The 23,995-nt window shown below is 39.7% G+C and overlaps 2 protein-coding genes across 2 annotated transcripts in view; one reads left to right on the top strand and one right to left on the bottom strand.

Annotated features, from left to right (window-relative positions):
• Positions 1-23,995, top strand: part of DPY19L4 (dpy-19 like 4) — a 52,219-nt gene that overhangs the window by 6,772 nt on the left and 21,452 nt on the right. The window contains exons 2-11 of the mRNA XM_075549476.1: positions 2,456-2,566; positions 8,313-8,437; positions 10,245-10,335; positions 10,597-10,718; positions 10,830-10,975; positions 12,942-13,065; positions 15,238-15,372; positions 19,115-19,246; positions 19,352-19,450; positions 20,938-21,011. Coding sequence (XP_075405591.1) covers positions 2,456-2,566; positions 8,313-8,437; positions 10,245-10,335; positions 10,597-10,718; positions 10,830-10,975; positions 12,942-13,065; positions 15,238-15,372; positions 19,115-19,246; positions 19,352-19,450; positions 20,938-21,011 — 1,159 coding nt within the window. The remainder of the gene's footprint in view (positions 1-2,455; positions 2,567-8,312; positions 8,438-10,244; positions 10,336-10,596; positions 10,719-10,829; positions 10,976-12,941; positions 13,066-15,237; positions 15,373-19,114; positions 19,247-19,351; positions 19,451-20,937; positions 21,012-23,995) is intronic.
• LOC142448703 (small ribosomal subunit protein eS27) lies at positions 18,642-19,006 on the bottom strand. The gene has a single exon (XM_075550609.1). It carries the CDS (start codon positions 18,975-18,977, stop codon positions 18,723-18,725), a length of 255 nt encoding a protein of 84 aa, XP_075406724.1. The 5' UTR covers positions 18,978-19,006; the 3' UTR covers positions 18,642-18,722.

Below are 23,995 nucleotides of genomic sequence, written 5' to 3'. Positions count from 1 at the left end.
AATGTTTTTTGTAATATATGTGGGATTATTTTTACCTCGTTACATCTTACCATTAAAATAGTATCATAAATTATATAGCATCTAAAATATTATATAGCATCTTATAATTAAGGGGCTATAATAGATCCTTTACAATTTGTGTGGTTGTTGATTGCTTAAAGCTTATTTTTGAGAGATGAATGTTAAGATTTGTATATATTACACATTTGGAAATCTATGCAAAATTTGTAGTTTAAATTGGACTTTAACAAAGAAAGTGAAAAAATAAAGTGAAAAGTACGCTTTTTGTAAGAAGCACTTTATATCTGACTGTTCCTTCCCATCGAAAAGACATGCCTATTGATCTCATTCTTTTTTTCAAAAAATTGTGAATTGGGTGAAGGTTTACGGAGCAGATCAGTTCTCCATACTGCAGTTCACACATATTTTTTATCTCATTGATTGGAAGCCACACAATATAACATCACTTATCTTACTTCCTCCTCGTGGTTCCTGTTTCCAATCCTCCTTTCCTAACTCTTGTAAGCTGACCTTGGGTAAATGCTGCCTTTTTTGTCTGAAATGGTTGATTATTCTAGAGTTGTTTTGGGGTGAAAATTGAACTGTAGGGCTGATTTCATTTCCAGAAGGGTGACTAAGAACCATAGTCTCTGGGTTCATTCCAGTAGCCTCTGTAGGATTAGTAAGCTTACTCTTTTGTTTAAGTTACCCCCATTTTCCTCCACTATCCCGGCTGTTCTAATGGAATCCCTTTCAGAACCGTTTGTTGTCGTAGCCAGAAAACAGCTAGTTTTGGTCTCCGTGGTGGAGCCTGATGTTCATGTGACCCATTAGCCCTTTGGACCGTTTCTGCATTGCGTCTGCCTTTCGCTACCGCTCTTTTGTCTAGACTGGGAGAAACCAGTAGTTGCTCCACCTTAGATGACCACTCTTGAGCTTGTAAGACTCTGGTCCCTACTCACCAAAGTCGAATATAGAACATGGTCCTTGTAGATTATGGTCACTTACCATATATACTCGTGTATAAGCCGAGTTTTCTAACACATTTTTAGTGCCGTTTTTCTTGTAAAATTAAGTGCTTCAGCTGATATGCAGGTTGGCTTATACTTAAGTATATACAGTATATTTGTCAGCTACCTTAGTAGATTTGTTCATTTGATTTCTGGAATTATTCAAATAAAGTTATACAAATATGCTACTAGTGTATTTGATCATTGCAAGGTTTAACTACTAAGGCAACTTTTTTATAGTTCTATTTTCCCTTGTAATATTTCGAAACAATGAAAATATTAACTGTTTGAAGACTTTATTTGGTTTTAAATAAATATTTATTCATGTTGGTCCCTTCTAACTTTTGCTTTAACCCAGGGCAGGGGAAAATTAAAAGGGCATCTTGAAAAAGGAATATAATAACATTGATCTAGACTCAGATAAAAATACTCAGAATTTGAGGTTTGCTTTTCTAATAACAGTATTTCTAATGTCTGCACCAGCCTCACTAACTTGACTGCAAAATAAGTGATAGTATAGAAATAAGTAAAAATTCGATGAATCAGATTGAATCTACTAAATATAGTGCTTTTTTATCACTATGCCAATGTTTACAAAGATATTTTTGCAAATGTGAATTTGTTATGAAACTATTTTAAAATACTAACCACAGTAAGGTTAGAAAACATCGGTCTCAGCAGATGCAGCAGCTCATGTCTTTTTGTTGACTCCTCTTTTTAGGCTCCGATTTTATAGTAAAGCCATTTAGTAAGAGAAAAGTTCCTGTAAGGAGGAGTTACATTATTATATCATGTTATAAACTTGACAGGGACTTCTGGTTCCTACACTATAATCATAGAGTACTCCAGAAGATTACTTAATTCTAGGCAAAGGGTAGAATTGGTTAAACTGAAGATAGTAAATTGTTGTTTAACTTGGAATTTAGTTTACTGGTTTGGCGGTACCTTCAGTATTACATTTTAAATTGGAAATAGAAAGGGCAAGTACTAGGAAGTGTTTCTCAGAACTTCCCATATGTAGAGATCAAGGACAAGACTGTACTATGGTAATGAGATTGCCTACAGAACTTATGAACAAAATATAGTTTTATGATTAATATATTTTAAAAGATAATGATAATCCATGAATAATGCACATGGTAATGTCAGGTTAGTTAGAATAATAAACTCACTTATTAAATGGCAGTTTGTTCCTTGGGTAATATGAAAAAGTATATACTTCTTTCAAAATGATGTTATGTCAAGAGTTCTTTGGTTTATTAAAAAGGACTTCCAAGAGGGGGCACGTATAGGTATTAAAGTAATTATGAAGAAAGAAGTTAATTGTTGGGACTAAGCAATTGTAGTGAGACTTGTGCCTAAGCCTGGAAAAGGGGAATCTGCTTAGGCTACGGATGAGAACAGTTGGATGGAAATGTCGCAATAACCATTTCAAATATTTTAAGGATCCACTGTAGAACTGCGCCAAAGGAAAAAACCCAAGTTTGCAGAAAATAAGGAATCTGCCAAAGAAGAGCAAATCAAAGACACTCCGATTCCCGAAAGAGCTCCCAAGCGTAAGTCAGACCTTGCATTTTCATGGTACCACAGAGGTGTTCTGGTATTTTCTCATAACATCTCAAATGTATGTGCATATTTTGGAATTAATGATGAAGTAGGTAAGAGTATCAGTCACTTTCCATTAGTTTTTGCTGTAGAACACCCCTGCATTCCACTGGCTTACAACACATACTTTTTATTAACCTTACATGGGTGGCTGCATGTCCGCTCCTGTGTCTGTCTGTAGGTCAGCTGCTGTGACTGACTTCCCGTCTCCTGCCATTCTGGAATATAGGCTGAAGGAGCAGCCTCAACTTGGGATCTGTTTCCTTTGGGGAGAGGAGATGAGCAGGAGAGCAGGTGCATCCTGCCTGAAGTTTCTGCTGGGCTGGTGCTGCCACTGGTACTGACACCGTCAAATCTAAATTAGCCGCACAATGCGATGGGCAAGCGTACCCTGCCTAGTGTTGCAAGCCACATGGCAGTGAGCAGGGATGCCTAAGCCTTTTATAGAGAAGGCAAAAACTGCGGGGCACTGTACTGTGGTCCTTTTGGTCATAAATACTCACTTCTCTAAGACAAAATATACTCACAATCCCCCCCCTCCCCCAAGGAAGACAGCCTTAGTCAGCCATGTCATCAAGCTGGAAGCTGAAGGCCTTCTAATCTACAGCAGGTCTTTGTATGGTTCCTTCTCCAGAGACCAACAAACCGAAAAAGACAAATTACTTGCCTTATGTCAAGGATCAGGGATTCAGTAAAGGACTGACAGGATGTAGTATATAGTCATATTTAAAGCTATGGTTCATTACAATGAAGGACTGTAAAACAAAATTAGCAGGGAGAAAAAGGCTCATGAGGCAAAGTGTAGGAAAAGCCACATATGTACTGCCAAGAGTGCCCTCTGTCAGTGGAGTGATAAAACAGTGCTAATTCCTCCAGCATCAAACTGCCAATGTGCGCAGTGTCTGCTGTCTAGGGACTTGGATGTGATTGACATCCTTCACTAAGAAGGCTAGTTTCCTGTGCCTAAACTGTACAAACCAATTGCCATCAAATTGAATACAGCTGTGGTTTGCTGACCACCTCCTTTCCTTCTGGAGTGTAGTAGTTTGGTACGAGATTAGCAGATCGTACCGGCATGACCAAACGGCCAGTAAAAGCTGTGGGCAAAGTCATCTGTGAGTTTCTTGGACAGACAGACAGCACTTCACATAGTTCTACAGTTCATGATTCTCCAGGGTCCTTGTCTCTACTTGTGAAACTTAGCAAGGCAAATAGGATCCCATTGGATAGTTCCCACATAACTTGTTTAATGAAATTGTTACATTTTTCATATTGTGTCAACATTCTCTTTAATTGTGCTTGGTTGTTACATTTTTAGTATTCGTTCTTTTCCTAAAGGAGCTCTGGTGCAGTAGTGGCATCTGCGTTGGACTACTGTCAGCCTGGCAGTTCAAATCCACTAGCTGCTCAGCAGGAGAACAAAAAGGCTTTCTACTCCCAGCCTCAGAAATCCAGTCTCTGAGTCTTACAGTTCTACTCTATCTTACAGGATTACCAGGAAATGGAATCAGTTTATGGCAACAAATCCCCTCTCCCAAGCCCCTTGTGTCCTCTCTCTGATATCATCTAATGTTTGCTTTAGAGTAAAAAACTGGTGACCTTTGGTCTTCACACAGATACGTTTTTTTAATGGAGCCCTGTTCTTGTGTGTAGTATTCTTTTGTGTGTGTGTGCCACTCTGCTCTTTTGTTACAAGGAGATGTTTGGTTAAAGGTTTAAAGAATGTCGCAGGGTAATAGTCTCAGGAAGTTCTTCAGTCTCAAATAGTTCTCTTGGACTTTTTAAAGGTTCTAATTCTTAAAGGTTTAAGTTTTGTTTTACATATTCTCCCATTCTATGTGGTAACCATCTATTGTGACCTTGCACAGAAGAGTCAGTAGAGGTAGCTAGCCACAGCTGGTTCTTCTGCTCTCAGTAGATGTGGCTGTGTCTCGGTAGGGGATCATCCTTGTAGGCTTTGCCCTTCCCTGAGCCTTTACTTATCCTCTTACTGTTTCTACTCCTGACAAGTAGACAGCTCGAGTTGTATATCAGTAAGCTGCTTTCAAGATTTTAAGATTTCCTGATGACACTCACTCGACTAGTATTCAGAATGTGAGCTTTGTACCATTGATTGAATTGTTTGCTTTTTGATTGAGTTGTTTTATGAGACTATACTCCTAAGCCTTTAAACCTGGAGTACTCATCTCTGAATGTGTTTGGTTATATAAAGGGAAGTCAGACACTATTGCTAATAGGGTTCTAGCTCGTACATGCACAGGTGTATTCCAAACAAAAATGCTTGAACATGCTTCATCAGTCATTGGGTGGCTGCATAAAGTTCTTTCAGAAATCCACTTAGGTGAGGTTTGGATTTACCAATGTGACCAAAGAGGGATGTGTAATCAAACACAGAACAGTGGCTTCCAAGTGGCTCTGTAAGGGCAGTTCAATTCAAGGCAGAAAGGTCAGCTAAGAAGATTATTGTAACAAATTTGGGGATCTCAAAAGGGGTAGTCCCAGATTTCTCAAAGGACACAGATTGATGATGGGGCCTTACATCGAGGGATATTTTTTAAAAATTGAAGACTATTGGTGACAAAAAGGTCAGGAAAGTTGTACAAAGACATTTTTGTTCATTATGACAGTGTACCTGCTTAGTCTTCATGGATAGTGAAGGCTGTCCTATGAGAATTTTACTGGGGAACATGTCCTGTCCACCCAACAGTCCTGGTTTTACCCGTCAGGTTTCTTTTTGTTCCCCAAACTCCACATTTGGAATGAGCATGATTTGAACCTTTCAACAATAGCGAAGCTGCTCTGTGACACGATCTCAGTGGAAACACCCAGAAGTCTTTGAGTAAGCATAGCTTCCCTCCTTTTCAGGAAAACAACATGACTCCGTTCTTCCTTGCAGTGGAAAGTGCTATGCTGTAGTTTGTGATCGGGGCTGCAGACAAGAATGCAATCGAGAACGAAGGGCAGAAGATAGCGTGTAGGTGTCTGCAGTCCAGCACCACCTCCTCTGCTGCCCTGCAGAGGGGCAGTGTCACCCACTTTGGGAAACGCTGTGCTACAGAGATGGAAATCCTGCCTTCAGAAGGGGTGGAGGATGTGTGGAGAGACGGTAGTTTTACATTTGGGTACTTTTTGTTTAATTAAGGTTTCTATGATTTTATAGCCAGACTTTTTATTTACTCTCTGAGGCTATGGTGTGGGGGTTGCATCTGACCTCCTCCAGCTTCATTAGGAAAAAGGAGACCCTAACTTCCCACAGACCCTATTGACACAAGGCAGAGTTCAGACACATCTCCACCCTTCATCTCTTTTTACCATGTTCAGTCACTAACCACTCCTCCCATGCTGATCTACTCCTCTGCTGGGTGGGATATTCAATTCAATGGCTACATAGAAACTCACAGACAGTATTCACAATGATGGGGGTTTATTAGGGAAGATGGGATCAGAAAAACTAGGGATGCTGTCATTGGTCCACAGCAGTGCCTCTTTTCAGCCAGAAGCCAAGCCTTTCTTTCGTCCTCAGCCCCTCAGTCACTGTTTCTTGGCCTCTGCCTCCATGAACCAAGAAGCCTGCCCATCACTCTGCCTCACTGCCTTGTTGTCTCAGCTCCTGGGCACTGGGGCCTCTGCTGCCTCCACCACTTCAGACAGGTGCTTCATGTGCACACCTGGCTTTCTGAACGGCCCTGGGAGTCTCTCTCTTCGTGCTTCTGACATAGCTTTCTCATCCTCAGAGGAATGGCAAAACTGACCAGTCCTCAAGTTAGAGTTTTCTACACCTTATTTGCATGGTCCTACCCAATCACTTGGTGGGAATGACAGAAATGCATAGAAGAGCTGTAAGTAAGTAATTTCACTTTACCACACCTGCATCTGGAGAGTTAGCTGGAGTTGTGTCTTCATTTGATGTTTGCACCTATATGTTTACATCTATATGTTTACATGTATATATACCTGCACCTGACTATGTGTCTTTATACATGTATGTGTCCATATATGATTCCCCCCCCCCCTTTTTTTGGTCTCTATTAGAACTATTGAAATCTTTTATAAGAGTAGTTTCAAAAAGTTCACGGGAAAATTCCATTATCTTTGAATTCCTTCTTCCTACAAACTTTTAAACCCCCCTCATATGTCAAATTCTTTTGTGCCGGCACCCTCTGGAGTACTTCTGAGCATCCTGTTTAGGTTGCTCATGCTGTGTTCCATACACCCACATTTAGTCCCATCACCAAAGATAACCAGTATCTGTCATATAAAACATAACACTGATTGATCATTTTAGCTGATGAACTGGCAAATTGCTATTACTAAATCTCTTGGTTATTGGTAGCTGCAGTTGACTACAGGAAAGAGATGAGTTTAGAAGAGAATTGGCCGATTTGCAAGCAAGAATGAAGGGGAAGAGAGTTAATTTAAAAATTCTGAAAGCTGCCCTGTTTTCAGCCCCTGAAAGAGAAAAGTGATAGGTGATGGAGATACTGTGGGTGGTCAGGGCTGATTAAGGTGAGTCCTTGGGTCAAAGACCAGACCAAAGACACGGGAGTCACACATCATGCTGAGTTGTGAAGTAGCCCTGGTATCAACCCCTTTGTTGGACAAGAAAGAGAAGAAATAAGAGTAGGTTCTGACACAAACAGCTCCCAATATATGTAATTAAGCCTTTGAGGGAGTTCTGGGTAGACTGAGGTACTTGGAATCAAATAGGTTAAAAACTGACCTAGTTTTTCTTTTCTTTGCGTGTATGTATGTCACAGTTTTATATGATCCTTTAAAAAATAATCATCAAAACTCATTGAGTTTTGCACTTTAAGTGTTAGCAGTTCAGTGTAGTTTATAGTGTGTAAATCTTTCCTCAGAAAAAAAATTTCCTTGATAAAAGAGGAAAAAATATCAGTAGTAATTTGGAATGAACCTGCACTGTTTCTCCTCAGATACTAGATAGTTTATTCCTTCTGATACCTGTTGTTAACAGGCAGGCTTTAATTTATAGAATAAAATAAAAATTGTAAAATAGGTACAACAAATGTTTGTCTTTTTTATGATTTTTAAATGTACAATTCAGTGACATTAATTCCATTTACTGTGTTGTGCTACCATTACCCACTTGGACAAAAGTTTTTGTCACCCCAAACAGCAATGACTCTTCACTTTCCTCCCCTAATACCTGGTAACCACCAATACACTTTTCTCTCTGTGATTTTGCATAGACATTAATATAAAAATATTTTTAGATTTGTAGAAAAATTAAGCAGAGAATTCTCATATCATATCCCCTCTTCCCCTCAAACAGAGTTTTTTCTTTCATTAGCAGATTTCTATTTGTAGGGCACATTTGTTACAATTAATGAACCAGTATTGAAACATTTACTAAACATTTACTAAATCTGCACTTCACTTAAATTTATTTAGTGTTTACCTTACCATTTTCTGTTATAGAACACCACATTAGTCAGTGTCTGCTTAGGATACTCTTGGCTGTAACAGTTTCTCAGACTTTCCTTGTTTTAGATGACCTTGAAAGACTTGAGATCTATTAGTCAAGTATTTTGTAATATGCTCTCTGGTGGAATTGGTCTGGTGGTTTTCGCATGATTAGTCTGTGGTTACGGGATTTGGGAGAAAGACCACCGAAGTAGATTGCCTTTTTTTCTTTGCACACTAAGGCTCTGTACTAACTGTTGATGTACTTTACAGATGTTCTATGTCAGCGCTTTGCAAAAGTTTTCATTGGCTGCCTTGCAGCAGCTACTAGCGGTATGATGTACGCACTTTACTTGTCAGCATACCATGAACGGAAATTCTGGTTTTCCAACAGGCAGGTAAGAAGAAAGAATTTGGGCCATATGAAAGTTGTTGTAGTGTTTAATATTAATTTGGCCACTGTGTTTTCCAGCTAGCCAAAAATGCCTTACACAGAGTCATTAGGAACAAAGTGCTCCAGAAGTTCTTGTGAGGACCCAGTCCTGGTATCAGCTTTGAAAGATTTAGAAGGATGTGTTTCAAGGTCAGAGAATGGAGGCTTTCAGACTGCTCTCCTTCATGCAGCTCATGTCTCAAAGAATTTGGATGATAGTCTGTCAGCACTTTAGTAGATTGGGTAGTTCATATTTTAGAAACAACCAATAAATATTGCAGAATTAAAGTATTTTGATTTCTAAATTTTATGATTAAAACTTTTTGGTGGGAGATTGAAAATGATTAACAGACTGCTTACAAAGCTATTAGCTCATTGTGTCTTTAAAGTCTGGTTTAAGTACTTTCATAATTTGGTCTTTAAGTGTATTGTCAGATTTAACTTTATAGTCAGATATATTTGTCGTTTGAGTGGATAGAGTTTATGATGTTACCATGGCTGTCATCCTGATTCTGAGCTGTAGGACAGAGCGGAACTGCCCCATAGGACTTCCAAGCCTGTGGTCGTTCTGGAAGCAGACGGTCACATCTTCCTCCTGAGGATGAGGAGAGTGGTTAGGAACCACTGGCTTTTCACTTTGTCTAAGCCCAAACTTTTTGTTGTAGTTTTCTTATTTGTGAATAATAAGTCAATCTGGGAGAAAGATGAGTCTTTCTACACCCGTAAAGAGTTACAGTCTTGGAAACTCACAGGGGTAGTTCTACCCTGCCCTACATGGGGTCCCAGTGAGTCACAATTGACTCGTTGACAGTGAGTTTCCGTTTGGTCTCTTTCTTCATAACATGTCTAAAGTACCTGAGAGAAAGTCTCTTTACCCTCGCTTTTTTTTTTAAATAAAAAATCATTTTATTGGGGGCTCGTACACCTCTTATCACAATCCATACATGCATCCATGTGTCAAGCACATTTGTACACATGTTGGCATCATCATTTTCAAAACATTTTCTTTCTACTTGAGCCCTTGGTATCAGCTCCTCCTTCCCTCCCCCAACCTCCCTCATCCATGAACCCTTGATAATTTATAAATTATTATTATCCTCATTTCTTTTTTTTTTATCCTCACTTCTAAGGAGCATCCTGGATGTATTTATTCCAAGGCAGATAGATTTGTTGGTTTTTCTGGCAATCCACGATACTTTCAATATTTTACACCAATAGCTTACCGTATATACTCGAGTATAAGCCGACCTGAATGTCAACCGAGGCCCCTAGTTTTACCACAAAAACTGCATTAAAAATGTGCTGGAAAACTCGGCTTATTCACGAGTGTTTAAGGTAATTAAAATGCGTCAGTTCTACAGTCGCCTTTGTTGTCCAGCTGTCAACACATGAGGCTGTTGAGAATACCATGACTTACCAGGTTCACCTTAGTTCTCAAAGCGACGTCTCTGTTCTTTGACACTTGAAGCCCTACGCTGCAGACTTAAGCGATGTAGTATGTCGTTTGATTTCTTGACTGCTGCTTCCTTGAGCTTTGATTATGGATCCAAGTAAGCTGAAGTCCCTGACAGCGTCAGTGTTTCCTCTGTGTTTATCGTAACCGTGTTCGTTGGTCCAGTTGTAATGATTTTTGTTTTTAGACCTTAGGTGTTTCCTCAGAGTATTTGCCAGATTATGGAACAATTCAAACCTTCATTAATGTAGCTGTTAGTGGTTAAAGAAGGACAATTATAGTTAAAATGTTGGAATTTAACCATTTCATTTTGTTTTAGGAACTTGAACGGGAAATCACCTTTCAGGGTGACAGTGCCATTTATTACTCCTATTACAAAGATATGTTAAAGGCGCCTTCATTTGAAAGAGGTATGATCATCCATTTTGCATTTTTAATAACAGTTTTCTGAACTAAAAACCTTCCTCATCTTGATTGGAGCCTTTGAGTATAAAGATTTATCTCAGAATTTAGATACTCTTTATTGTACTGAATGTAGAATTAGAAAATGAGACAGCTTACTCTTTTGGGATCTCTCTTGATGATAAGATAAAATACCTTATAACTTCTGATTGAAATATTTGCATAATTTTTAGAAAATCAAATAATCTGGAGAACTTTTCTATCTTTAGGTGTTTATGAACTGACGCACAATAACAGAACTGTATCTCTGAGGACCATCAATGCAGTGCAGCAAATGTCTCTATATCCTGAACTTATCGCCAGCGTTTTATATCAGGCAACTGGTAGCAACGTGCGTGTTGTTCTTTTGACCTTACCATTTATTTCCTCACATATTTATCATCCTTCAAGTAATTACTATGCTCCTATTAATCCTCTCTCTCTCTTTCGGCTTCCCCTCTAGGAGATTATTGAGCCCGTTTATTTTTACATTGGCATTGTTTTTGGGTTACAAGGCGTTTACGTGACTGCGTTGTTTGCTACGAGCTGGCTTCTGAGTGGCACATGGCTCGCAGGAATGCTGACGGTTGCATGGTTCATTATTAATAGGTAAAGACCAAAAGAGCCCTCTCAACGGATTTGTTTTACTTATTTTTTTCTATTTCTCCACCTGTGGTAGTCAGAGTTCTAACAATAACCCCCTCAAGGCTTCCTTTCCAGTCTCCAGAAGCTGTCAGAATGATGAGACCGACGTGGCACAGTTGACTGTAAGGTTGGAAAATGAGCCAGTGGACCTGGTCTCATCACATGAGCTCTTAAAACCAGGCGCTTTCCAAACGGTGAAGTGCTAGACTGCTAGCTGAAACACTGGCGGCTCAAATGTGCCCAGAGATGTCTTAGAACACAGGCCTGGTGATCAGCTTGCACAGGGTTGCAGTCTTGGAAACCCTATGGGCTGGTTTGTAACGTGCACACGAGGCAGCCTGGTTTATAATCCACTCACAGCAGCTAACAGAACAAGGATAATAGGGCAGGCCTTTGCATGGAGACTTGGTTTGAGACGTACCATCGAGCTCTATTTGACATAGGTCATAGATTTATGTTTATATGATGATGCTCCATAGCACTGCTTCCCCTCTCTGTAGCTTTTAGCAGGACTGAACATTTCAAAGTGATGCATGTTGTTGTTTGGTGCTATAGAGTGCGTTCTAACCCATAGCGACCCCGTGCAAACAGAACGAAACAATGCCCCACCCTGCGCCGTCCTCACAATTCCTCCAATGTTTGGCCCATTGGGAAATAGAGTGAACATTATATATTAAAAGCATTATATTAACTTGGGCTCATATATTCACACATACATTCATAACTCAAAACCCACTGCCATTAAGTTGGTTCCAATTCATAGAGCAGAATTTCCCTATAGCGTTTCCAAGGCTGTAATCTTTATAGGATCAGATGTCACATCTTGTTTATCCTGTGGGAGGTAGGTCTGAAACAGCCACCTCTCAGGAAGCAGTCAAGTGACACCAGGAACCAGTGCTCTGCTTTCTGTCACTGTAAGTTACTTGTATTTTCCAGAATTTTGTAGAAATACAGTTAGAGGCCTGAATCTATTTTGGGGTGGGGTGGTGGCTTTTTTTCATGAAGTATAATTATTTTGAGATTCATATAGCAGTTCCAATAGTTCCTTTAAAAAACATTGCTAAGTAATATTCTATTATATGGTATAAGTCACAATTTGTTTATCCATTCAGCTTCTAATGGACATTTGAGTAGTTTCTAATTTTTCATGGTTACCTGTAAAGCAGCTATGAACATGTCTTTGTGTGGACATATGCTTAAAATCTCTAAAGTGAGTACCTAGTAGGAGTAGAATGGCTAACTTGTATTTAAATTTTAAGGACCTACAAAACTTTTCTAATGTGTTCATACCATTTTGCATTCTTACTAGCAGAATGTTGTAAGAATGAAAAACCTCCTCACTGCTGTCGAGTCTGTTCTGACTATTAGGCACCCTGTAGGACAGGGTAGAACTGCCTCTGTGAGTTTCTAAGACTGGAACTCTGTAGGAGTAGAAAGCCCCATCTCTGTCCCTGCAGACTGTAAGAGTCCTCCAAACTTATATAGTCCAGCCTTCCTTTGTTTTTGGTCATTTTCACTGTAACCTGTCTAGCCCCATGGACCTCTACGTTTCATCAGTGACTGATCCCAATTGTGCTGCCTGCTAGCTTCCGGGGTGGGTCATACAGATTGCGCTTTAAAGAGGGGACGCCATCTCCCTAGAGGAGGAGGGGAAGCTGTGGCCTGTGGCTGCTGACAGAGGGGTACCTTTTTCATCTTTGCCCAGAGTCCCATCTATCTGTCACACAGTGCTAACCGTTCCCAGGAGAGCAGGTGGATGGGAGGTGACCAGTAACCTTGAAACAGGATTAGCTTGTTCAGAGATGGTGGAGAGCCAGTGGGGGCTCTGTCCATGTCTGTCTGACAGGCTTCTTAAGGGTGCAGTGCGATGTGCATGGAAGTACATGCTATACAATATAATGTCCTGTTATGTGACTGTGGTTTATTTTAGGGTAGACACAACGCGAATTGAATACTCCATTCCTTTAAGAGAAAACTGGGCATTACCGTATTTTGCGTGTCAAGTTGCTGCACTTACAGGCTATTTAAAAAGCAATTTGAATACATATGCAGAGGTAAGATTCAAGTCTCAGTTAATTCAAATAGTTCAAATGCAGTATGCCATATTAAAAATTATATTTCATGAAGCCTCATTACTTGATAAGGATATAAAGATTAACCCTGTTGTTCAGTGATTGGATTGTGAGCTCCCCCCACCCCCGTTTCTTCCTGAAATTTTCAATGTGGTGGCCAACCAACTTTGAAGGACAGTTGGTTGATTTCTCTCTATCTGGGATGTCTTATTTCAAATTATATTTTTATGTAAGGATTTAATTGTGATTTAAAAATGAAATTTCTAGAGTTATGTAGCTTATGCCCTTGTAACAAAATGATGATTTTGAGGCAAGAACCCCATAGTTTTTGTTTTTGCTTTCTGTTAAACATGATTTCACTTTAACTTTTTCATTGCTTAAGATTAGTGTTGGTCTGCCATGTGCCTGCCGAGTAGACGTATCATGTTTGTTATTTACATATTCCTATGTTGTTTCATGTTCAAATGATAAAATTCTTGGCTCTAGTGAGTTAAATAAAACATTCAGTAATAATGCTGCTATGAATCTAATAGGTTAAATTATTTTTTTAACAGTTTTATTAGCACTTCATCCACATGTCATACAATTCAGTAATTCAGCCATATCAAGAAGAATTGTACAGTCATCACAGTGTTCAGTTCTGGAACAGCAAAAATATACACAGCAGAGCATTGTCTGATTCCACAACTTCTGTTTGTATAATTCAGTGTCAATGATTTAAGTTGTGTAAGCATTATTGATATCCTTTGCCAAATAATTCCATCACCATTGACCTAAGCCCCATGTCCCTACACAACAGTTATTTTCCTTTCACTTCCTGGTCAAGTTTGGTTTCTTTTGTTTCTTTCTGTGTATTTTCTTGATATAATATTCACATGTCCTACATTTCTATGGTTAAATTGCTTTTAACATGCGTTGTATGTGCATAACCACAGTCAGTTCCTGTGCTCCCTCCCGCATTCATTTTTTTCTCCCCAACTCACCCTCCCTGTCTCCTACTCCCCCCCACCCTCACATTCCAATCAACCATTTAATCAGTTATCTCTTTGTATCTGCTGCTCCTGTGCCTCATAATCTGGGGAACCCAACAGATGATAACAACAAAAACAAAATAACATAAAGATAAAAATACAAATAGTAAGGAAGAGAGAAAAGACCACCATAAATATTTTACAAGCCAGAAAGAAATTTGCCATGGAACAAGTAAGAAATTCTTTTGCCTAGAACAAGTTCAGGTTGGGTCAAGATAGAGGTCACCTGAGCACGTATCAAGACCGTTCTAGCGTAATCACGTTTACAGTGGTCTCTGTTTGACCGTAAAGCTTTTTGAGTCCCTTGCCCATGGCTAGTGGGGATGTGCCAGAGGCTTCATCTCACTAGGTACACTGCAGATGGGTTTTGGGCTCCCCCTGTCCTCTATAGCCTTCTGCAAATTGGGCGGCACAATTTAAGCTCTGATACTTTTCCCTTCGTCATATTTAGATTTTATCATTGTCATCTTTGGATCACACAAGCTCTTGTGCTTCTTCTATGTGGGCTTAGTTGACTCCTCACTTACATGGCTGTTTGTTTGAATACAAGCCTTTAAGACCCCAGATACTATGCCAGTTGATAGCTGGGCACCATCTGCTTTCTTCACCACAGTTTGCTGTACCTCTTTTATCTTCAGTGATCCTTTAATGAAGGTGAGTATCGAGCAGGGCCATGCTATCAGAACTATCTGTTCTTGGATTGGGGCTAGAGTTCAATGGGGGCCCAGAAGCCATCTGCTTGTTCACAGGTTATGCACAACTTTGGTTTACTTTGGCGGTTTATTATGACAAAAACACAACACCTTAAGACTACTACCATCACCAACAGTAACCAACCAGCAAACAAACAAAAGGCAGAAAAACCATGGTCAGTCATCTGTCTGGGGTATAAGGCAATTGCATTGATAACATCAACCATTTTTCCAGTGACACAGAACTCCAGACTGTCGGTGTGAGGAGTCTATGGAAGTACAGTTCCACCCAGGAGTTGTGGCCCTGCACAACTCGACTTCCCAATCGATTGAACTCTGTGTACTCTGAACCTGGAGACTGGAACCTGGGGAACCCCATTGATTTTATGATAATAATGCTACTGATACTTATTTTCTTTTGTTTTCCTTAGAGGTTTTGCTACTTATTGATGAGTGCTTCCACGTACACTTTTATGATGATGTGGGAGTACAGCCACTACCTCCTGTTTCTCCAAGCAATATCTCTCTTCCTACTAGATAGCTTTTCACTGGAGCAAAGTGACAAGGTATAGTTGTATGGCGTTTTGAAATTGATTTTAAATCTAAGGAATAAATGTTGTAACAGCATGTATTTTAAAACCATTTCTCTTTTAAGGTTTGTTTGAAAAGATTTATGCTTATACTCAAAGACTGTTAAGCTCATCTCCCTCAGCCCTTTGGACGCACTTTGAAAACTCCTTGTGATGGGTAGGCACCATTGAGTTGGGTCCCACTCACAGTGACCCTACGACGCACAATAGAAAGAGACACTGCCCGGGCCTGTGCCCTTCTCAATTGTTACGCGTGAGTCCATTCTTGCAGCCACTGTGTCCGTCGTTTTTGTCAGAGGCTTTCCTCTTTTTTGCTGCCCCTTTACCAAACATGGTGAAAACATCCAGCCCCCTGCCATCGACCTCAAGAGTGACCCTGCTCCCCAGGGTTTCCGAGCCTGTAAATCTCTTTGGGAGCAGTCAGCCTCTCTCTGGCCCGTGGAGTGATGGCTGGATTCCAGCTGCTGAGCTGTGGTGAGCCCAGTGAGTAATCCAGTACACCGGGCTCCTTCCTCCTTCCACATAGCCTTCTGAAATCACCCCAGGGCTGCCATGTATTTTCTGGCCTTATCTCCTCCATCTCTATGCTTTTGTTCTTTAAGGTAAAATTTAGAACTTGTACAAAAAGGAATATGGATGGTTTATGGAATAAAATATGAATTCTTGACTACCAAGATGCAGAAATGGAGCCCCACTCTTGCTCCCTCCCTGACAGAAGCTGACTATCCTGACTTTTGTTAATACTTTCACTTATTTCCCTTAAATTAATTTTGCTGCTCTATAATCTTAAAAAAATATGAAGGATCCTTCAGAAAGTTCACGGAAATTTGGAATTAAAGAATATTGGAATTTTTCTACAACTTTTTGAATCTCCTCATGACTTGTGAACAATATATTATTTACCTTTTCCTCATTTGCTTTTTGAGACCCATCCATGGTGATGTATAAACTATATTTCATTAATTTTTTAATATATACATTGTGTTATTAAAAGGCATCCCCACCCACCAACCCCCAGTGTTTATCTGACCAATGCTGCTATTAACATGATTGTATGTTTTACCTGGCAGGTACATGCACTATTCCTTAGAGCATGAGAAGGCTTCAGATAGTTCATGGAAACGTTTCCATTATCTTTTCATTGCATTTTTCTACAAACTTTTTAATTCTCTTATATAGACCTAGTGATGAAGCCAAAAGATTATTGTACCTGTTCAACCTAATTAAGTAATGTCAAGTCTTTTTCCAGAATAGTTATGGTAATTTATCCTCCTACCCACAGTAGATAAAGGTTTCTTTTTCTTATCGCCCTTTTATTTACCACACATTTATTAAATACTAGTTAATTCTTACTCTTCTATTCTTTTCCTAATTTCACATACCCACGTTTTCAGAATCTTGATGAGCCCCAACCTTTATTTGAACAGAGAATTTAATGTAACAAATTATTAATCAGGCACAAAGCTACTGACTTATTAATTGAAAGGATAAAACTATCATAGTGGTAGCAACTCTAGAAAGCAGATACCTACCTACCTTAGGGACTCTGGTTGGCTGGTCTTAGGGTTTGCGGGTTCTTCAACCTCAACCGGTTGTAAAATGGAAGCTGCATTCTCAGCTACTTCCGCAGGAAGGAATTGTTCTGTTGAAGGGAAGTGATAACGGGAGCACCAAGCTGACAGGAAGCAATAGGAAGCAAGTTCCTTCCTCTTCCACTTTTGCACCCTCCCTCTAGCATTTTATATTGGCAGGGCTTAGTAAGGAGCCAGGTGGAGAAGCAAAATGTAGTTCAGAGTACCACCCCCATCATTACGAGGCAGGATAGAGGGAGCGTTTGGAACTGAGAAGCAGTCAACGGACATGTGTACAACTAGTACGCAAATCAAGAAGTAGAACATTACCAGTGCAGAAGAACTTCTGGTGGCCCTCCCAGCTAGTACTTGAGGCCTGCAAAAGGAGCAAGTAGCCGAACTTCTAATAGCGAGGATGTCTTTATTTTAAAAAATAATTCTAATCTAGCTTCTTACAGATTTCTTCTTTTTTAATGCTGTCCTTTTTTTTTTTTTTTTTTTAAATGCTGTCCTTTTTAAAAAATTGTTTTATTAGGGGCTCATACAACTCTTACCACAATGCATACATACATCAATTGTGTAAAGCACATTTGTGCATTCATTGCCCTCATCATTCTCAAAACATGTGCTCTCCACCTAAGCCCCTGGCATCAGCTCCTCATTTCCCCCCTCCCTCTCCTCTCCCCACCTCCCTCATGAGCCCTTGATAATTTATAAATTATTATTTTGTCATATCTTTCCCTGTCCAACGTCACAAGTAGATCCTTGTAATCTGTTCCCCCTTTCCATCCCACCCTCCCCGCACCCTCCCAGTATAGCCACTCACACCACTGGTCCTGAAGGGATCATCCGCCCTGGATTCCCTGTGTTTCCGGCTCCTATCTGTACCAGTGTACATCCTCTGGTCTAGCCAGATTTGCAAGGGAGAATTGAGATCATGATAGTGGGGGGGAGGGGGAGAAGGAAGCATTTAGGAACTAGAGGAAAGTTGTATGTTTCACTGTTGTTACATCATACCCTGACTGTCTCATCTCCTCCCCAAGACCCTTCTGTAAGGGGGTGTCCAGTGACCTACAAATGGGCTTTGGGTCTCCACTCCGCACTCCTTCCTTAACGCTGTCCTTTGACTCTCATTATATCAAAGTCCATCTATTGTGACCCTCGTCAGCTGTGGTAGCTTGCTTACCGTCTTGTTCTTTGTCTCAGGCTAGATCCATGTGACCTCAGGCTCAGGTTCATGTAGACTATGTCAGACTGCTTTCTTCTCTTGAGGTTTTGGGTTGGTTTTTTTTACTCCCCTTTTGGCCAAGTAGAGACCAATAGTTGTATTCAGTAAGTCCAGTATGATTTAGATCCGTATATATTTTAAAAAACTTTTTATTACGAATTAAGTGGAGGTTTACAGAACACATCATCATTTAAAAAATTTTTAACAACTTACGAACTCTCCCTATGGCTTTCCATGTTTTCCATCTTTTATTTTTTGCCCATCTCCCTCTTGTGGTATATTGCCTTTCTTTCTCTTAATTTAAACCTGTTTGTTCAGTTGCCTATGGCTTCCTTTCTTCTCCCCACCCATGCACCCCTGGTAACCATCAAAGTCTCCTTCAGTCTCTTTCATACACGCTTTGTCCAGAGCCAGAGCATGATACCATCCTGAATTGTAGTAGAGCATTTACTTACTTTTTTTTTTTTTTTTTTTATCCAAAATGGGTTTATTAGAATGGCTTCCCACTCATCTCGACTCCGGGCCTTTTAGTGCTGCTTCCGTCTGAAGGAGCATCCTTCTGTGAGCCTTGCTTTTCCTCCTGTAGGCTGACAGAGGACAGTAGAGCAGCCAACACACAAAACTACTGTTTGTGCGTGGCTGAAGACCGTGGTGATTTTATAGCAGCCTGGGCATTTGACATCCATGAAGTAGGAATTGGGGCTCTGCACCAGGCGCTTCTTCTTGTGTTTTCTCTTCTCCTCTTCGGGAGAGGGGTGAAGGAGATCCTTTGCGAGAGGCATGATCGCCGAGCGGTCGTCAGCGCCGGAAAAAAAAAGCGCATTTACTTACTTTATAATTTTTTTCTAAATAAAACTAATGCAAAAGTGTATACTGTATTTTGGTTTATTCTTACTTATTTTGGTTTTCCTCCCAACAGGTGTATGAAGTTTATAAAATCTATTTATTTTCTCTGTTTCTGGGATATTTGCTGCAGTTTGAGAATCCAGCTTTATTGGTGTCTCCTTTATTGAGTTTAGTAGCAGCCTTAATGCTTGCTAAGTGCCTTCAGGTAATTGGAATTGCCTTATAACAATATAATTCTTGTGATTAATTTTTAAATTCTTGTTTTCATACCTCATTTCTTTGTTCACATGTGAATTTTTTCTCCCCACAGCTAAATGTGAAGAAAGGAACTTTTGTAGCTAAAATTATGAAAGTGATTAATTTTTACTTGGTTTGTACTCTGACAATTACATTTAATATCATAATGAAGGTAAGTAACCATCTGAGTTTCATAGAATGAAATAAATTGAATAATAAAAATATACTGGACTAGATTTTAGTGAGAAGGTGCTAGCAGGATAATGGGGCTTATGCAGTATAATTTTGAATTAAACATGATCATACAAAGCATATTGGGTGAAAAATTGGAATTTTGATTTTTAATTTTTTTAAGAACAAGCATACTTAACTTTTTCATATAATTTAAAGTGTCATCAGTACCCAATTAACATTAAGCAATATTTGGAATAAGTGAGGTAAATAAATGGTGTTTACAAGAGTTGATCAAGTTAAGTGGAGAGCAAATGCTTTGAAAATTATTAGGGCAAAGAATGTGCGGATGTGCTTTATATAATTGATGTATGTATATGTATGGATTGTGATAAGAGTTGTAGGATCCCCTAATAAAATGTAAAAAAAAATACAAAGACATGAAAACGGGGAAAAAAAAGAGTTGATAAAGTACTTAAACAGGTGAAATAAAATTCTTTTTTTTAAATTATTATTTTCTTACATGAGAGAAAAACTTGGGCATATCTGCTCTCCTCTGGCCATGCAAAGGAGGAGAAGCCAGCTCCTCACCCGCCCAAGGCCTGTTGCCACAAGGCAGAGGCCAGACATGCTTCAACCATCAATCTCTATTCTGATACCAACCATTCCCCTGAAGCATTCAGTTTTTCCATTGTGTTCAGTAATTTGTCTCAATGGCCACACAGAACTCACAGCTAACACTCATAAATACGGATATTTATGAGGGAAGTTAACAAGTTGCTGTAAGCTAGAATTAGAAAACTGTAACGAAGCTGACATAGGTCCACAGCAACACCTCTCCTAGCCAGCAGCCAAGTCTCTCTCAAGGCCTCAGCTCTCAGCCATGTGCTCCCTTGGCCGTTACTTTCACGGCCCAGGAGGCCTGCCAGTTGCTGTGTCTCCTTGTCACGTCTCTGTTTTCTCATTATCTGCTCACCTCTCACCCTCCCTCTCCCTTCCCCTCTCCTTCTTGCCTTAGCCTGGCTCTCTTGCTCTGTTCTGTGGTCTCTGTGATGCAGCCCCGGCTGGTCCCTCTGGTCACTGCCTCTGTCACTTCACACGCAGAGCTTGAATGTGCTTTTACTGGTGGCTTTTCTCCCGATTTCCTCCTGCAGAGACAGCTCATCCTCACGGCCAGGCCTCTCCTAGTGTTACACACACTGTATTTTCACGCCCCCACCCCATCATTTGATGGGAGCTAGGAGTAGATAGAAGAACCTTTAAGAAAGTTGACTTCACCACACAACCCCATTATAGTTTTATACTTAAGTAAAAACTAATATGGTTGGCTTATACAGATCACTTGTGTTGCTTCATAGTCACACAGGTATTTAATTCTTGTTTTGAGTATGTGTTTTATAATCTTGCTGTGTTTTCTAGATCTAGGTTAAAGTCTTACTGCTATAAATAGAACTCATAGTTACCTGTTTAACTTCTTTTCTTTTTCAGATGTTTGTCCCACACAAAGAAAATGGACACATGCTGAAATTCCTTGAAGTAAAATTTGGGCTAAATATGACTAAGTAAGTTTAATTTTATGTAGGTAAGTAGATACTACTAATAATGAAAACAGTCAATGCAGGGAGCATAAGACTTTTTTCCCCAACTGTTTTATTGGAATATACTTTGCATATCATACAATTCAGTAGTTCAATCACATCAAGAAGAGTTGCACATAATCAACACAATCAGTTTTAGAACATTTTCTTCAGTCTTGTAGTCATTATTATTAGCTCTCCGTTTCCCCCCTGCCAGACCCCAGGGAACCACCACTTTAGTCACTGTCTCTATAGATTACCGGTCCTGGATTTCATCTACAGGAAAACATTAAAAACCCAAAGCTAACAAGAATAATAAAACATTTAAAACCTTAATCAAAAAGAAAGCAGCAAATATTAACTAGAACACATTTTAAGGGGATCATAAGGAAGATCCGATGATAGGGCGTTAACTTTTAACCTAACTGCATCTGCAGCGGTCCACTTTCCAGAGCATTCTGCATTCTCACAACTACCTTTATTGTTGACAGATACCCTTGAGTTGATGTCCAACCCACCCCAGCCCATGTGAAAGCAGAACTGTCCCATGGAGTGTTCCAGGCTGTAATGTTGATGAAATCAGATTGCCAGGCTTGTTCATCATCTGAGACCTAACCAACAGGGACTCCTTCTAACTCTGTAACACTTAGAAAAGAAATAATTTAGGATACTATAATATCTGGGAGAGATGATAAGAATTTTATTTTCCTCAGCTTAAATCATACTTCATTTTCTTCTTGTTAGATAGTAGTGTTTTTTAAAACAAATTTCTGAAATAAACTAATTTTATGTACTGACTGGCTACTTGCATACCAGAAGATAAATATTATAAATACATATATAATTATCTCATTCATATATCTTGGAACCTTATTTGCTGTGATTACATGTACTTATAGAGATTCTGCATGGAATTTCTATCTTGTAATATATCACAGTTAACAAAGTATTTATATATTATATAATAAAGACCTCTTAGAGATTATATGCTACATAAGAATAAGACTGACATATATATGTAGACCTGACACATACTAGACAACTAATTTAAATTGATTTTATGCATGGGTAAACAAATACAGTGAAAGAATGGAAGGCAGCAAGGTTTCATGCACAGAACTAGGGCTTCGGAACCCAACAATGTGGGTAGAAGGTTTTGACCCCGTCAACAGCAGACCAGGGCTGATTCTGCTATTGCATCAACCATCCTTCCCACGGCACTCTGCTTCTCTTCTGGGTGTGACCATTGCAGTGGCCACACAGAACTTCCAGACCTTCACAGCTGAGGTTCAAGAACACGGAGGATATATATAGTTCTTTGATCAGGATAGCCTTTTCTCAGTCACACCCACCTGCAAGTTTTCCCTCTGCGCTCGACCCCTTGACTTGGCTTCTGTGCTGCTTGGACAAGCATTACAAAGTTCTTTTACTCTGATGATAAGTAGGTAGAGGTACCCTGCTCCATCAGTCCACCTAGGCATGAAGCTATCAGCTCTTGATAACAGGTCTGCTCTCGACTCTGCTGCTGCTATTTCTCTGCTGCATGTCTTTGGTTGTCTTGCACGATCTCTAATGCTATAGCTCCCCTCTGTTTCCTGGAATTAGGAAGCTCCAATGCAGAGACCCCTGGTTCAATAAATGCACCTATGCTCTGGGATTGACTTTCTTTTGTGCCTAGCAGGGTGGCAAAACTGCAAATCCCCTTGGTAGGATTCCAACACCTCAACAGCATAGTCATGTCCCCACAGGGGTGCCTTGTACCTTATTATTTACATGATTAGTAACCTGTCCAATCTTCTTAGAGACCCACAAGCACCTCATTTACATAGTCCCACTTTGTCCTTTGTTGGGAGTTATAGAAGGTCCATATTAAGTCACTTCATCAAAGGATGAGAGTGATCCTAGTTCTGTTGCCAGTTTACACACTAGTGCCTTTTGCCATCTTGTATCAGTTACTTACCATTTGAGATACATGTGTTAAATAAGATTAACTATGCCACCTTAGCATGATGGGTTGTAGGACTCACAGATGTTTGTCCATAAGCTGGACTGTGTTTATATTGTCCCCAGTAATTACAACAAATCCTGGCACAAAGTTCGTGCTCCATAAATGTTCAACGAATGGATGACTATATCTTACTGTATTTAATGCCTTTATTTAGTTTTTGCTTCTAATAGACCAGCACTTCTCAACCTGTGGGTCGTGACTCCTTTGGGGATTGAACAATCCTTTCACCGGGGTTGCCCAATTCATAACAGTAACCAAATTATACTTATGAAGTAGCAACGAAAATAATTTTATGGTTGGGGGGGGCGGTCACCACAACATAAGGAACTGTATTAAAGGGTCGTATTATTAGGAAGGTTGAGAATCACTGTAATAATTCATCTCTGTTTTCATGGAGCCTACTATAATGCTGGCCAGTTGTCAGCCCTAGTAAATAGTTATTATTGTGACAATTCCTGTAAAGATTGTAGGCTAGGAAATCCTGTGGGACAATTCTTTTCTCTCTCTGAGTGGAAATGGATTTGACAGCAGCAACCTTTTCCAACTAGTATTACTACTACTACTACTGCGTTGTTTCAAAATAGAAAGCCAACTAGCTATAGTTCAAGGAAGTCTATTTCCGGAGTTTTATATCTCTCAAGTGCTTTATGATGAATATATATAATAACATTTAATAAATAAGTTTTCCTTAATGTAATTTCAGCCATTATTAAAACATTCACTGTAGAGAGTGAAAGTACCCTAAAATGTCACTCCTCACTGCTCTGCGTAGTCTTGTTTTATTGCTTTACTTACTCCTCCTCCTTTTTTTTTGAAACAAGGTGTGCATTTTGTACTTCCCATGCATCTCCATTCCAGCTGGCTACTTTTCAACTGTTCTGCAGTCGCAGGGCAATTTCCATTGCGGGGGAGTCCATTCTAACTCACAGTGGTCTTCTAGAAGTTAGATACTTGTTGTCTC

The sequence above is a fragment of the Tenrec ecaudatus genome, chromosome 5 (assembly GCF_050624435.1).
Source record: "Tenrec ecaudatus isolate mTenEca1 chromosome 5, mTenEca1.hap1, whole genome shotgun sequence".
In the NCBI taxonomy this organism is placed as follows: domain Eukaryota; kingdom Metazoa; phylum Chordata; class Mammalia; order Afrosoricida; family Tenrecidae; genus Tenrec; species Tenrec ecaudatus.
Note: the sequence above shows the minus strand (reverse complement) of the source record. Positions and strands in the feature narration are given on the sequence as shown.

What these genes read in the sequence shown, in the direction of transcription:
- LOC142448703 (XM_075550609.1), bottom strand. Translation starts at nt 18,977, where the DNA reads ATGCCTCTCGCAAAGGATCTCCTTCACCCCTCTCCCGAAGAGGAGAAG.